Source organism: Pezoporus wallicus, unplaced genomic scaffold, assembly GCF_028554395.1.
Source record: "Pezoporus wallicus isolate ANWC-B61680 ecotype Strahan unplaced genomic scaffold, APGP_CSIRO_Pwel_v1 contig_8705, whole genome shotgun sequence".
NCBI lineage: Eukaryota > Metazoa > Chordata > Aves > Psittaciformes > Psittacidae > Pezoporus > Pezoporus wallicus.
In genome coordinates, this window is record NW_026638439.1 from 2,803,065 (window position 1) to 2,817,141 (window position 14,077).

General features: G+C 49.3%; 1 protein-coding gene across 2 annotated transcripts in view; it reads left to right on the plus strand.

Annotated features, from left to right (window-relative positions):
- The window catches only part of CAMKK1 (calcium/calmodulin dependent protein kinase kinase 1), a 90,750-nt gene that overhangs the window by 37,054 nt on the left and 39,619 nt on the right, over positions 1-14,077 (plus strand). For both annotated transcript variants that reach the window (XM_057410744.1, XM_057410743.1), the window contains exons 2-4: positions 1,833-2,383; positions 11,502-11,549; positions 13,473-13,526. In XM_057410744.1, coding sequence (XP_057266727.1) covers positions 1,928-2,383; positions 11,502-11,549; positions 13,473-13,526 — 558 coding nt within the window. In that variant the 5' untranslated portion in view covers positions 1,833-1,927. The remainder of the gene's footprint in view (positions 1-1,832; positions 2,384-11,501; positions 11,550-13,472; positions 13,527-14,077) is intronic.

A 14,077-nucleotide genomic window follows, 5' to 3' on the forward strand; every position in this document is an offset into this window, starting at 1 on the left:
GAAGCTTTCCAAGTGCAAGCCTCACACGAGCATTTTGCAGACAGCAAGTCCTCTGCAGGCTTCCTGCAAAGCCATTTGCGAGGACAGGATCACTGCTGAGCCAGCTCAGGGCTACAGCTGGGTTTCTGGCTTGAAGGCTGGTATGGGGCCTGGGAGAGCAAAGAGGTCTTGCCTGTGGGTTTGTGGGACCACACGCAGTATGTGCTGGACCAAACCCTGCACCCCTTCCCTTTCTGCCACACCCCAGCGCCTGCATCCTGGCTCTGAAAGGGATTTGTGCTTCAGGATTGAAGAGTTTAAATATAGTTTTAACAGAAGCTTTCAAAGCGAATCTCACCATTTCATTACTGGTTTGAGTGAGCGACGCTTCTGTCAGCTTGTTTCAGAAAAGGCAGAAGGGGGCAAGGTTATACCTGGGTGGAGAAGGATGGGAAGGAGTGAACAGCAGGCTGAGGGGAGGAATGTGTTAGATCTGGATGTTTCCCTTCTGTGACACTGAGTGCCCAGCATGTGTCCCCTATAACTGGTGCACGACCCAGGGTGAAGCCTCCAGAGCTTTCTCTAGTTTCCTTATGGATATAAAAGATTGCTTGAGCTTGGCTGCTTCACTTCTGCAGGGGTTTGGGAGGTCTCTCCTTGCAGCAGAGTGCAGCTGTGGTGTGTTTAACTGAGCATCACTGGGCAGCTTCCATCCTGGATCAATCTTTGCTCGGAGCTCCTCCTGTGTCCCCAGGTTGATGCTGGATGGGGCTTTTTGAACTTGCTGAGCTTCTCCTTCCTCATGTAAATTAAATGTAGCCAGTGTGAAAACAGGACAATGCAAGTGCCACCTGGTGCACAACCTGCTTTGAGTGTGGAGGACCAAAGGTTGCACTATTTCAGTGTTAAACCTGCAATGAAAGGCACTGGATGCAGTGCAGACTGCTGGACTAAAACTAAGTTCTCCTCCGCTATCCCCATGGGATGCATCCTACAGCACTGCATCTTCAGAGGTGATTAAGGGATGACAGCCATATGCTGCAGAGCATCATTTCCTGCTCTGGACTGTGCTGGGGAGACTGAAATCTGTTTTGAATTGAGTCTGAAATCAGCATCCAGGAAAATGAGGTTTTATTCGGCAGTTTTAGCTTTGTACTGTGTTTCTGTGCTCTGTAGGACTTTTCCAAAGGAAAAACTGATTCCCACATGCTGGTAACCATTAAGTATTGTTGATCTGCAACTCAATATAGCTTTTATACATGGTGGACAGCAAGGTTAACGTGTGTTTGCTCACTGTGGGGGGCCCTTAGTACCAGACTGCCTTTGCTGTTGACTCCATTGCAAGTAACAGAACGTGGAAGTCACCAGCCATGGCTTGGCTTTCCAGGGCATTCTGTGACACTCTTTAGAGCCCTGCAGGGCACCAGAGGGACTACTGTGGAGCCCTAAAGGGCTGTGGAGTTCTGTGTGTCAGGTTTGGATACATACCAGAAGCTCTCGTACCCTATAAATAGGTAATTTGAGAAGTCAAAAGTTTGACCCCTTCTCCTCAGCTTGTTCACTTCTCCCACTGTTGTAAGCTCTGGTTGACTGTTGGTCTAGCTGCAGAAGAAGTTCACTTCAGCTGTGTCACTTGTTGCACATCAAATAAAATCTCCTGTTTATGGCTTTCATAAACCCTAGCCTGATGCTTAGGTTTGCCTTTCCTTCTGAGTGTTTGCAACTTGTTTACAACCTGCCAGTGTTTTGCCTTCCCTTTTTTTTACATTGGAAGAAGCCAGAGATGAATGTCTTGGTTGTGCTTGTGCTGAGTGAATACAATTATTCACTCTGTTTGTATTTATTCCTTTTAGGTATTTCATGGAGAGGTTCCTTCAGGCCAGATGCTGTCTGTGAGCATCACAGCTCTCTGCAGTGCCATCTGAGACCATACGAGCTGGACACAGGCATGGGGGATTCTTCAGCGAATGCCATGGATGGAGGTATAGACATGTGCTGTAAAGACACACAAACTGAACTGGCAGAGCAGGTAGCAGCTATAGATGTGGCTGTTGGTCCAGACAGAAGTGACCAAAATGGTGAAGGCAACACTGAAGAGAATGACACAGTCTTTTCTGATAACCTAAAAGACAGCCAAAGAAATGGAGTCAACAGTGACACGAAAATGAATGAATTTCTGCCTTCCCCACGGTCAGAAGATGCTCACTGGAGGAATGTTCCCAAGAGACCTCTCACTAGACCTGTATTATCAAGTAGGAAGTTGTCTCTTCAGGAAAGATCATCAGGAAGTTATTTGGCTTCTAGCAACACACCAGGTTATGGTCCTTATGCCACAGGGCCATCACCACGTATAATGAGGAGACCAACAATAGAGTCCAATCGGGTCTCCATATCAGATTCTGAGGTAGGCACATTCTCTCCTGTACTTGTGGTGTCAAGGCAAGGCAAGTCTGTCTTAACTGGTAATGGTGTCTTCAGTCTTTTGGAGGAGTAGATCTGAAAGCAGTGTTTCTTCTAAGAGGAAAAAAAAATCCCTGCGACCAGGGAGTGTGTTAGCTTGGAATGGCCTTTGCATCCATCCTCCAGACCTGTGCTGGTCCTTCAGCCCTCCCCTGCCTGGGATAGTTCTGTTGAGGGGCCAGGACCCCTGCAGTGGCAGCAGTGGCACACAGAAAGCCTCTTACGCTGTTCAGAGAAAGGGCTGCCCCCAGATTGCTTTGCTTTCCTGTTCTTTCTGTATGTGCCCTTTGGGAGTTTATGAGTCACAGCAGCTTTGCTGGTGGTATTTTATGGATTTAAGCTTCTGGAGATTATGTATCTCCTACTGTGTTTTGCCATTATTGAAGGCATGATTTAATTTTATAAAGAGCTTAAATGCACTGATTCTTCCTATTCCTGTCAGGATTTCCCTTTGTCTTTAAAGCTTTTGTAACAGCAGTGGTAACCAAGGACTGTGACCCTCCTCTCCTTCAGAGGAGACTCTCAGGGTGGCTGTGGCTGTTCCTGCTGTCCATCTTGTGGCAGCTCTTTGCTACCAGACCTGGGCTCAGACTTGTCCCTGAAGTGTAACACACTGTTAGTGGTCAAGTGTCTTGTTGGAAGCATCTGCTGGTTGTAATTCCCTGTGCTGTATGTCATGGAGAGGATGGGGAGCAGAGGGAGGGGGCTGTTTAAACCATGCTGCTCAGTGTGGTGCTGGAGCCGCTGAGCCTTCAGCAATGCCCATGAGGAAGGGGCAGGGCTTCCTTTGACAGCCAGGCGTGATGGACGTGCTGTAAAATGGGTGCTTCTTGAAGCCACGATGTTTTGTACAGCGCTACTCTCTGGGGAAAGTCTGTAAGTAGGGAGTGGGCTGTCTGGAGTACTGGAGAGGGAGCGTCATCTCGGCAGCACTGGCAGTGGGTTTGGGGAAGAAAACATGGATTTATGCCTGAATTTTCCCCCAAGTCCAGGCTGTGCCCTTTCCTGAGATTTTTATCTGCTATTTGTGGAGGAAAACCAAGTTTTCTATGCCTTGATGTTTTTCTCCAGACTGAATTTGATTCCCAGGCATATTTGTCTTGTGTTTCTGCTCTTGGGGAATAGGGCAGGGCAGAGGAAGGGGAGGGGGATCTCTGAGTGCCACAGCTCTGCAGTCTCACTTGGAGCTGCCATAAAAGAGAGGAACCAATGGTGGCATGGACCTGCTGGCCTTACCCTGCAGGGAGGGCTGCATCTCCTGCTCTGTGCTGCAGAAGACTCTGGTTTATCTTGTGACCATGAGCCTTGTTGTGGTGAGGGACAGGCCCTTTTCATGGGTATTTTCAATCCTTTTCTTTTAGAACTGAAAGTACAGCAATGCTCATCCATGAATTCACTTCTCCTGCTGTGTCCAGGCACTGGAGTGGGACAAACACAGCAGCCAGGGGCTCAAGAGCTGCTACGCTCTGACTCTTCCTCACCCAGCTGATGGAAGAAGATGTTACTGAACGTGGCTATGCTGGTGCCACTGTACCAATGTGTTGTTCTTGGGCACTGTGGTGCTCCCAGATGAGATGCCTAAATCCCACTGTGGTCATAAGGGCCCATATCTCTGAAGTTTAGACTTTTGCCAAGTGACCTAGAGCTCAATATCTGTGTAGTTTATTGTTTTCCTCCTGGAAAGTGAGTGTTTGCCCTTTGGACATCTGAGAGGGTGGGTGCTGCGCACAAGCAAACTGGTCATTGTCCTCTGGGAAGTTTTGCATGTCACATTAGCTGTGAGATGGGCTGTGCCACCCCCCCAGGATAAGAGGATATCCACAGAAGGTGCACTGCAGAGATTTCAGCTTCTCTGACAGCAGCCATATGCTTTAATAAGTGAGACAGGGAGGAGAGGAGCCAGTTTTGGAAGCGGACGTGACTTGTGTGCCAGCTCTCCCATCCTGCAGTACTTTGTGCCAGCAGTGTGGCTTTTCTGAAATCTGTTTCAAAGGAAGTGCAGTCGAGTGTGACTAGCACATTCCCATCTGCAAGCAAAGCCAAAATACCCTGTCCTCTTCCACAGCATCTGCATCCTGGGGAGCAATGGTTGTTGCCTACTGTGTGGGAAATGCTTAGTTTGAAGTGCAGATGTGGAGCCTTCCACTTCCCTGCTCCTGCAGCAATTCTTTACACTGTACTGTGTTTTTAATGGTCACTCTGATATAACTATTAAGAGCCCTGCTCCAGTGCAGCCCAGACGCTTAACAAAGCCCTGCTCCTTGGAAACCGTCATTCATATTAATGGAGAATCACTGGGGTAGGAGGGGAAAGGGAGCCCAGGTGAGAGCTGTGCAGGTTTGGAGGTGGGAGCTTGCCCTTGCAGCAGTGCTCTCAGGAGCTGTGCTTCATCTTCCCAGCTTATAGGGGCAGTACCTGTATCCTGTAAGGAATAACAAGAGGACTAGGAAGATGCATACTTGCTTATAGGAGAAAGTTTGAAACTGACCACAGCATAAGGAAAAATAAGTGTTAGGTGTGTGACAGCAAGGTGAGCGTGCAGTCTGCGCACAGCCCAGCTCCAGCATCCCATGGCTGACCTACCTAAGAGGCTATGTTGCATGGTCTTTGTCTTCATGGCTGTGAGAGGCACTGACAGTCCAAATCTGAGCTATACAGCAGGGACCACAGAGAAACGGAGAGCAGATCTTCAGCTGTGGTGTGCATTTGCTCAGTACATTTGCTCTAAGCAATTAGCAAAGCTGTGCATGTGGGTAGGAAAGACTGCCAAAGCAGGAGGTACAGGCTGGGCTTCTAGGAGTTATGGGGGACTCCATGTTGAGGCTTTTGGCCCTCAGTTGTGGTTATACAATAAACCTGCGATGAGAGGTACAGTCCCAGTGTACGAGCAGCAGCTGCTGCTGCGTTTTCTGTTGATGTTTTTGATGTGCAGGCCCTCAATGAGCAGGGAGGTTGGTGGGTCACTGACGAGATCCAGCTCACTGATCATGGCATTGCCCCTGGTTTCCCTGCAAATGACTCTGACACATCTTCTAGGCAAGCTGCACATTTGTACTCAAGTCCATGGCTCTCTCACCTGCTCCTTTCTCCTTGCATTGAGTATCCAGCACCATCAGTCAGTGCCTTTCAAGTGGCAGTTCATCCATTGCTGCCCAAGTGAGTCACAGGGTGCAAGAATGAAAATGAAATTGATGAGCATTCGGGCTTTATCAGTGGCACAGGTGCAGGCACTGTCTATCAGGAGCAGAGATGGATGACACAGTGCATATCAATGTTTCCTGTGCTGTGCTGATAGCCATCTAGGCTGGAATCTGCTTTTTCTCTCCAGTCATAGCAGCAGTGTCAGCTTGCTGTCAGCAGCTCTGTGTCCTCGACTAATCTAGAGGAATAATGGAGAGATGTGCTATGAGGATACAGCAGAGGTGAATTTTCCATTGTTCTCTGCTAAATTATGGAAGCACCATGTGTCAGAGGGACTCTGCTCAGCTTTTTAATGCTACCTTGATATTTGTTCACAGACTGGGAGGAAAACTTACATTCAGGGGTGAGAGGACCCAAGAGCTGAAGCTGAGGCTGTGATGCGGCAGGAGGATTCACCCAGTGGCGAGTGGGCAGTGCATCGGGATGTCCTGTCCCTGCCTTCTGAGTGGGGCTGCTTGGGTTTGTCATTTAGGAAGATGATGGCTCCTGGGCTCGCAGGGCTGCAGCAGAGCCAGGGCTTGTTGTCTTGCATAGAGGCAGTTCCCAATGGCCTGGGACGCAGTTGGCAGCGCTGGTGTCTTGCAGCTGCTGCTGCCAAGTCTGGATCTGTGGTGTTAACTCTGCAAGAGAAGTAATGTGTTCTGCTCTCCTCACAGCACTGCTGTGCACTTAACCTGATCTGCCCTATCTCTGTCAAAACTGATCTGTAGTTTAAAAAGTCTCCTGCTCATTCCCTGCTTTCTTGGATTATTCATGGACTATGGCCTTGGAAGGTCCTTTCAGTGCTGCCTCTTCTGGTTGGAGCACTCCAGAGGCTGATGGGATTTCTGCTGCCTTTGCTGCCCATCAGTGTTTTGCTCTAACAAGGGAATGGCTTTACTTTAGCTGTGGCACAGAAGTGATTAAGCTAATGCTATTAAGGGTGCATAACTGTAGAGCTGAGGCACAGGTCCCAGTATTTGGGTTGCTGGCCCACATTGCCTCTGTTGATGTGACATTCTCAGCTGCTCCTTGGTGCTGGCAGTGTGGCAAGAGGATTTCCCTGGGGCTGCTGAAAGCAGCTTCTGCTTTGCCGCACGGATGATGCTCCAGTGCTCGTAGGTTCCAGGGCAAGGCTCTTGGGACCATGTTTGTACAGCCTGATGGGCACCTTGTCACCATGTTTGACAGAACTTGCCCCCTGTAAAATGGCAGGGCTTGTATCTGTGAAAGGGTAGAGGTGCTGCTTGTCGGAAAGTGGCATTTGACAGTGCAGTGCTGTGGGGGGTTTTATTCTGCCATCCCAAACCAACCTTTATAGGTAGCCAAGAAGTCTTATTGGAGGGTGGATAGAAGAAGAATAAAAGATGTCTTTTTCCAGGCTTTCTCCCCATACCTCCCAGCACTCTTAAGTGCTTTTTACTTTCTCTTCTCCAGTCTCTTCTGGCTGCGTTGTCTTTTCTTTCACACATTCCCTTTCTCTCCCAGCATCCACCCAGTCCCTGGCATCCCTGTTTTTTCCAGCCCTGGCGCCTGCATGGTCTCTCCACCCTCTGGGATCAGCAGGAGGTCATTCCAGCTCCCAGCCATCAGCTGGGGCCCTCTGTGCTTTAGGAGAATTGGGGAAGATGAGTCAGGCCAGTGCATTCTCCCTCCTTGATGCAGCTGCTGCTGGCCCAGCTGTGCAGGGAGGAGGATGAGCTGACAAAGGGAATTTTCCAAAGCTTGAGGTCCATGGCTTATCCCAGTGGCACGGAAAACAGGTTGCTTTGTCCTTTCTTTCCTTGGCTTCCTACATCTTTCAGCACCAGGCTGATCCAGGTCTCATGCTCCTCCAGTCTCTGGGAGCTGCCTGGTTTTGTTAGGAGTGAACAAAGGTGAACCCAGGTGGGACCAGGGCAGTGGTGGGGACCAAGCTCCTACACAGCATGGACTGGAGAGCTTCCCCTTCCACGAGTCTCCCAAACTCCTCTTCTGTGGTGCTCAAACTGCAGCTCTTTTGAAAAGATCATACAGACTTGGAAAACACTTCTTCAAAGAAGAGTCTCCCCCAGGCATTGCTAACTTCTTTTCCTTGTATTAATTAACCTTTATTTAAAATTACATTGCCAACTTGTAGAAGATCAAGGTTTGAGGGAAGGAGAAAGCCCAAAGCTGCAGCTGCAGAGGAGCTGGAAAGGAGCTGCCTTCATCCCACTGGTCCCAGCCCCCTTTCATTCTTCTGACCACTCTGCCAATGTGAGAATACTTCCAGCTTTGGTGTGAGGAGTGCTTTGCCTTGTGCCAGTGCTCCTGCCAGCAGCTACTCATGGTGCTGGGCTTCAGGTTCAGCCCTTGGGTTTGGATGTTGTTTATTTCTTTTACCTCCATGAGCTCTGGGCTTTCTGTGTGTCCTGCTCTTCCCCTGAATAACTTGTTATTGTGTTCATTGCTGCCCCTGTATTACCCCTTGTCTGGCTTTTAGTTTTGTTTCTCTTTAGAACTCCTTTCACTTCCCCTTCCAGGCAGGATGAGTTTAAATTGGTGCTAGTTCCCAATTTTCTTTCCCATGTTCCTCTTTAAAGTGTATCTCTGAAAGGCTGAAAACTGCCTTCTTTTCAGATTCCTGGGTTTGCCTTCTTTTAATGCATCCGTTATATAAGAATGTGGGCAGTCTGCTTAGTCTGGAAACAAGCTCTCGCTCTTTCCTCCTCATCCCTGCATTCATCCTGGACAGCAAAGCTCAATTCCCAATTTCTCAGGGTTTCTGTCACCCAGTGGTGGTGGCAATGGATTTATGGAATTGGGCCTGGACTCTGGGCTTCATAGAATAATAGAATGGTTTGGGTTGGAAAGGATCTTAAGATCATCCAGTTCCAATCCCCCTGCTATGGGCAGGGATGCCTCACACTAGACCACGTCACCCAAGGCTCTGTCCAATCTGGCCTCGAGCACTGCCAGGGATGGGGCAGCCACAGCTTCTCTGGGCACCCTGTGCCAGCGCCTCCTCAGTAAAGAACTTCGTCCTTATATCTAACCTGAACTTCCCGTTTCAGTTTGAGCTCATTCACTGTGCTTTGTGATTTTTAATCAGTTTTTGTTTTCTGTGGCATTGATTCTCCCCTCCCTCTCTTGAGTAATACCTTGGAGATGTGAACAAATGGGCAGGTTCTTTTTAAGGTGGAATAATTCTTGCTCACTTGGACAGACACAGCAATCTGATTTGCTGACAGCTGTTCATTAAAGGATCTCATTCAAGTTCTTGCTCTGTTCTTATTTAGCAGCAGTTGCAAATACATTGGCGTGATGAAATCAAGAGGACTGTACACTGTTATCTTTAAGAAACACTTGGCCCAGAGATAAGTGTTTTACTCTGATAAAGGAGCAGTACAATTATCCCACTTCCTGCAGGAGAACCAAATAACATCGTAATCACCCTGCCAGTCTGCAGCAACACGTGGCAGCAGTCACTTGAGCTCTGAATTATGGGCTTTCTCCAAGGAAATAAAGGCAGAAGACACCTATAATCTGTTTTGATTTTGCTACATTCAGCTCAAGTGCTGAAGCATGGGAAAAGCTCAGATGATGGTGAAAGGGTGTCCTGGCATTGCTCACAAGCTCTATTTAGCAACAGTGAAGAACTAGAGAGATATTTCAGGTGATCAGTCTGGTGAAGGATGAGAGTGGTGATGAATGAGGGGTGGTGGGAAGGTGATGATCAGAGTCAAAGGAATTGGTGCCTTGGACACAGGGACAAGGAATAGTCCCTCCTCGGTTGCACTAAAAGCTTTGGAAGAGGGTTTGCCCACTGGATGGACCGTGTCCTTCACAAAGGGCTCTCCTCTTTCTGGGGGGCTTCACAGTGTGTTGGCAAGAAGCAGCAGCAGACTTGGTGCTTTAGAGATGTCACCTTGGCTTGAAGCAGTACTGAGTGCAGACCAAATTGTCCATAGCTACATGGAAAAGGCTGTATTTACTTATGGAAGTAACCCTGACTTAGGGGAGGAGGCTTGGTAACAGGACCTGGTCATTGCAGGAGCAGGAGGTACTGAGGTGGTTGGAGGCTTTCTCAGAGGGTGTTGGCTTTTCCTGCCATTCTGGTGAGCATTTCCTCATCCCTGCAGTTTTGCACTGGCCGTGTATTTTGCATCTTTGCTTTTGCTGGGTCTTGTTCTCACCTGTCTTGTTGCTCTTAGTTCAGATGTATTGGGTTTTGCCTTTGGAATGACATGTGCTTTGCTAGCAGCAGAGTTAATACACTTCTACAGGCTCATTACTCACAATTGGCTCCTCTTCCCTGTCAGAGCAGTAGAAAAAGCTTTCCTTACTGAGAACAAGATTAAGATTGAAATAATTCCTTGTATTCCTGACAAGCCAGTGCTTGCAAGCTTAAAAAGTCATCACTTCACCATTCCTGTGTTCTCCTTCGCTGTGATGATTGCTTGTGTTAAGAGTGTCTTCTGTTCGTGATGGTAGGGAAAGTAAAAGATACCATCTACCATGTCCATGTTCTATTGCATCCTGAGAGGCAGAGGATGGGGATTCTGCATGGGGCCAAGGCTGTAACACCCCTTGATCTTGCTGAAGGCGTCTGGCCCAGCTTTTCTGTCCTGGCACTACTTCTGCAGACTGCAGGGCTATTTTGAGGTTTATGGGGAGGCTAATCTACCTGTCTGTGTATTTTATATCAGCTTTGTTCCTGGTGCAGGGGCTGGAAGTGGATTTCCAGCCTTTTTAGTGCTTGGCAGTCTCAGGGACAAGTAGTGTGTGCTGTGTGTGGGGAAGCATGTCCCATCTAAAGCTGAGCACACACCATCTCAGAGGGGCCCTTCTCTCACCCCACCGAGCTTGGGGCTCTCCCTGCCCCTGCAGTGCAGGTAAGTGCTGTGTGTGAAGTCCAGACAATGGCAGAGATCCCCATAAGAGTGCTCTGACTCTTTGCCAGCAGCTCTGCACTGCAGCGAGGTGTGAGCTCTCCCCATGGTCCCCATTGTGGTGGCCAAGGCGGGCAGGTCCCTAGGTGCTCCCCAGCAGCCAGGCAGTGCAGGCAGAGCCTGGTGCAGGCAGAGCTGGGTGCAGGCAGAGTGCTCTGCCCACACTGCACTCACGGTCTGGAGCCCCCCAGGGCTTCTGTGGCATCTGGGGGTTTCTGCTTGTAACTAATGAGGGTGGAAGTGTCAGCTCCCAGTGAAACAGAGCTGTGGAGCTTTTGCTGCTCTGTGGAAGTGTTTTCCTTTAGGTAGTACAATGCTAAGGAAGGGTGGATTTAATACCAGGTAAGTGCCTGGCTTTTCTGCTCCACCTTGCTTTCCAGTGGTGGATGCCTGGGGCCACCATCACTCCCTGTGATGCTCCTGGTCACTGAGTAACTTAGCACCCCACCATTACAGCCCTGTCACAGCTTGCAGCATCCACCACCTTCCCACCCCTTGGGGTTTCAGTGCTGGGTAGCTTGCACGCAAGGATCAGACCTGCTTAGGGGTCATGTATGTTACCACATCCCCTTTAAAGGAATCCTTTACTGTTTGTGTGGTACAGCGGAGGAGCTTGGATCCATGTGCTCTCCTCCAAGACCAGCCCATGGTCCAGATGAGGGCTCCCCTGGGTGCAGGCACAGCCCTTGCACACAGCCCACAGAGGGTCCCTGTCTTTGCCAGGCTGATGCTGTGACCCTGGGGCTGGAGTGAGTCCCTGGGAGCTGCGAGAGCTCCGTGGAGCTGGGGACAGGTGTTTTCCTGCTTGGTATTGAGCACAGTAAAATAAAGAGTGTTTCTAGTGTAACGCATACCCGTTTAAATGAGATTTAGTCTTTCATTATTCAGCACTCTGCCTCTACTTGATAGTGATTCAAACTCAGTCGTTTCCTTTTACCAGCACTTTAATTATGTTCTTTTGATCTGCAGGACTGTGTGCAGTTAAACCAGTACAAGCTGCAGAGTGAAATAGGCAAGGTAAGTTCCCGGAGCTGATGTTTGTCACAAGCAACCTGCATGTACACACGAGTGGAAAGACTGTGCCAGGCTAAGGGATCTTACTGGCCAAGGCCAAACCCTGTGTTTGGTTTGGGAGTGTTTTCTTTGGTTTATGCCTTATTAGTTTGAGCAAGTTTTGTTCAAGGTCAAAGTGGAGCTACTTCCTCTGAAAGCTAAATTTACCTTCCTTCCCTGTGCAGGTTGTTCAGCTGGCTCCCTTCCAGGGGGTTTGCTTGCCAAATGTCACACTAACAGCTTCTGACGCATTAATACAACCCATCAAAGAAAGAAAACCAAACAAAGATCAGGGCAGGTGTTTGGTCACCCCCAGGATGAGTTTAAGTTTTTATGTCCATCAATGAACTAGTTTAATTCTAGACCGCATTTAAAAGCTGCAGACTGATTCTAATAACTCCAAAGTTATTTAGAGGTCTAGGCTGGTGAGCAGCTCAGACACCTGCATGTTTGGATGTCTGCCACCATTGCAGATGGGGCCATGAGCGATGGTGCTGTCTGGAAGCTTATGTTTGCAGTCAGAGGGGACTGCAGCCTGAGCTGTAGGGACCTTCACCAGGAGTTTCATTAGCACAAACTCCTCTCCAAAGCAGAAGGCCCCAGGCCATGGGAGGAGGCACCTTACCATCTGTGCAGTAGGCTGTGCGTTTGGCTGCTGGCATCAGCGGGTAAGGATGGAGATACCACTGCTGGTGGTACAGCAGATCAGTCGATGTTATCTGAAACTCACACACAGCTTATGGCTTTTGTTGTTGGCTTAAGTATGACTTAAGGAGAGCATGAGGCCTTTTCTGTGGTGGATTTGCCCTACCTCCTCCTTCCCTTTGAGTCACAGTGAGCAGACAGGCACCCTGAGGTTGGTAGAGAGTCTACTGGGCCTGCTGTTCTTCTGGATCATCTGCATGGCTTGTTGGTCTCCTCTGAGAACAGGAGCTACATTCCAGCTCTTAGTGAGGTCAAGAGATATGTTTTGAAGGCTATAGTGTTAATTCCACTCATTTATTCAGTAGACACCTGAAAGAGGGGAGATTCAGATTAGGAAGAAGCTCTTCCCTGTGAGGGTGCTGAGACACTGCCACAGGTGCCCAGAGAAGCTGTGGCTGCCCCATCCCTGGCAGTGTTCAAGGCCAGGTTGGACACAGGGGCTTGGAGCAAGCTGCTCTAGTGGAAGGTGTCCCTGCCCATGGCAGGGGTTGGAGCTGGATGAGCTTTAAGGTTCCTTCCAACCCAAACCATTCCAGGTATCTGTCAGGGATGGTACCTAGCCATGCTGTCATGTCTTGCTTGCATAAAATGTATAGTGTTGACATAGAACTGAAAAAAAACCATAGTGATTTGGATGGAGTCTGGCTCCAAGCTGTCACTGGAGCTGTGGTTACAGCAGCAATCCAGGTCTTCATCTGCCTGGTCAACATGCAGTTGGTGTGAAGCAGGCGGCTGCTCCTCACTGAACTCCATTTGCTCTCAAGAGATACAGAGGTTTTGTGCTGACAGTGGTCTTGTGCACAAGTACAGGAAAGGGAGTCATGCAGAATTTCCAGACTTGCACAAAACATATCTGCTTGGCAATGATTCTCTCTGCTCCCCACCCACGTTTGAGGTAAGACAGACACATTGGCTTTGGCACAGGGCAGGATGGGCTATCACTCAACTCCTTCAGACACTGTTAATCCTCAAATGCCCCAGGGCTCCAACAGAGCTGCCAAAGCATACAACCTTGCTGTGGGTTCTCATCACCTGTAGATTTTGCTTAGGGGTAGGCATAGTCTGGGACCTTGAAGGTGGGCTTTTTGGTCCCTGTCTACAGCCACGGTGTACCAGCCTTGAGCAGCGAGGAGACAAGGTGAAGCTGATGAACTGACTGTGCAACGTGTGTTTTATTTTTAGGGTTCCTACGGGGTTGTGAAGCTGGCTTACAATGAGAACGATGACAAATACTACGTAAGTGTGTCTCTCCCCTGCTCCTCATCCTTCTTTGCCCCCCTGAGAGCTAGAATCCCCTCTGCCTTGCTCCTTTAACATCTGCATTTCTGGTTTGGGTAGCGTGCAAGGGATTGAACCAGCTCCCACTGGGTATGGAGCTGCTGCTTGTGTGCAGTGCCAAATGGGAGGGAGGTGGGGTGGGCTGCCTTATGCAAGAGGCAGGAATCTTGGAGGCAGGCTCCTGATTTGTCCTGACATTTTCTAGCTATGAAGCAGGTCACCTGAAATTAGAGGCATGTGGGTGGTGGTATTCAGTACCTGCTGTGCATGGGAAGATTGGCCTGGAATCAGCAGGCAAGATATGTAAGGAAATGGGGGTGTTTCTAAGATGCTGAACAGCATGGCCCAGGTGGGCAGTGCCTGGCTCCCCTGCAGCTTTCCCCCATGTGGGATGCCTCCCTGTACACCAGACAGGACCTTACTTGTCACGTGGTGAGGTGCAGGGTGCTGGGCAGAAGGCAAACCTTGGCTTTTAAAGCCTTTGCTGAGCTGAAGCCAGAGTTGAAGGG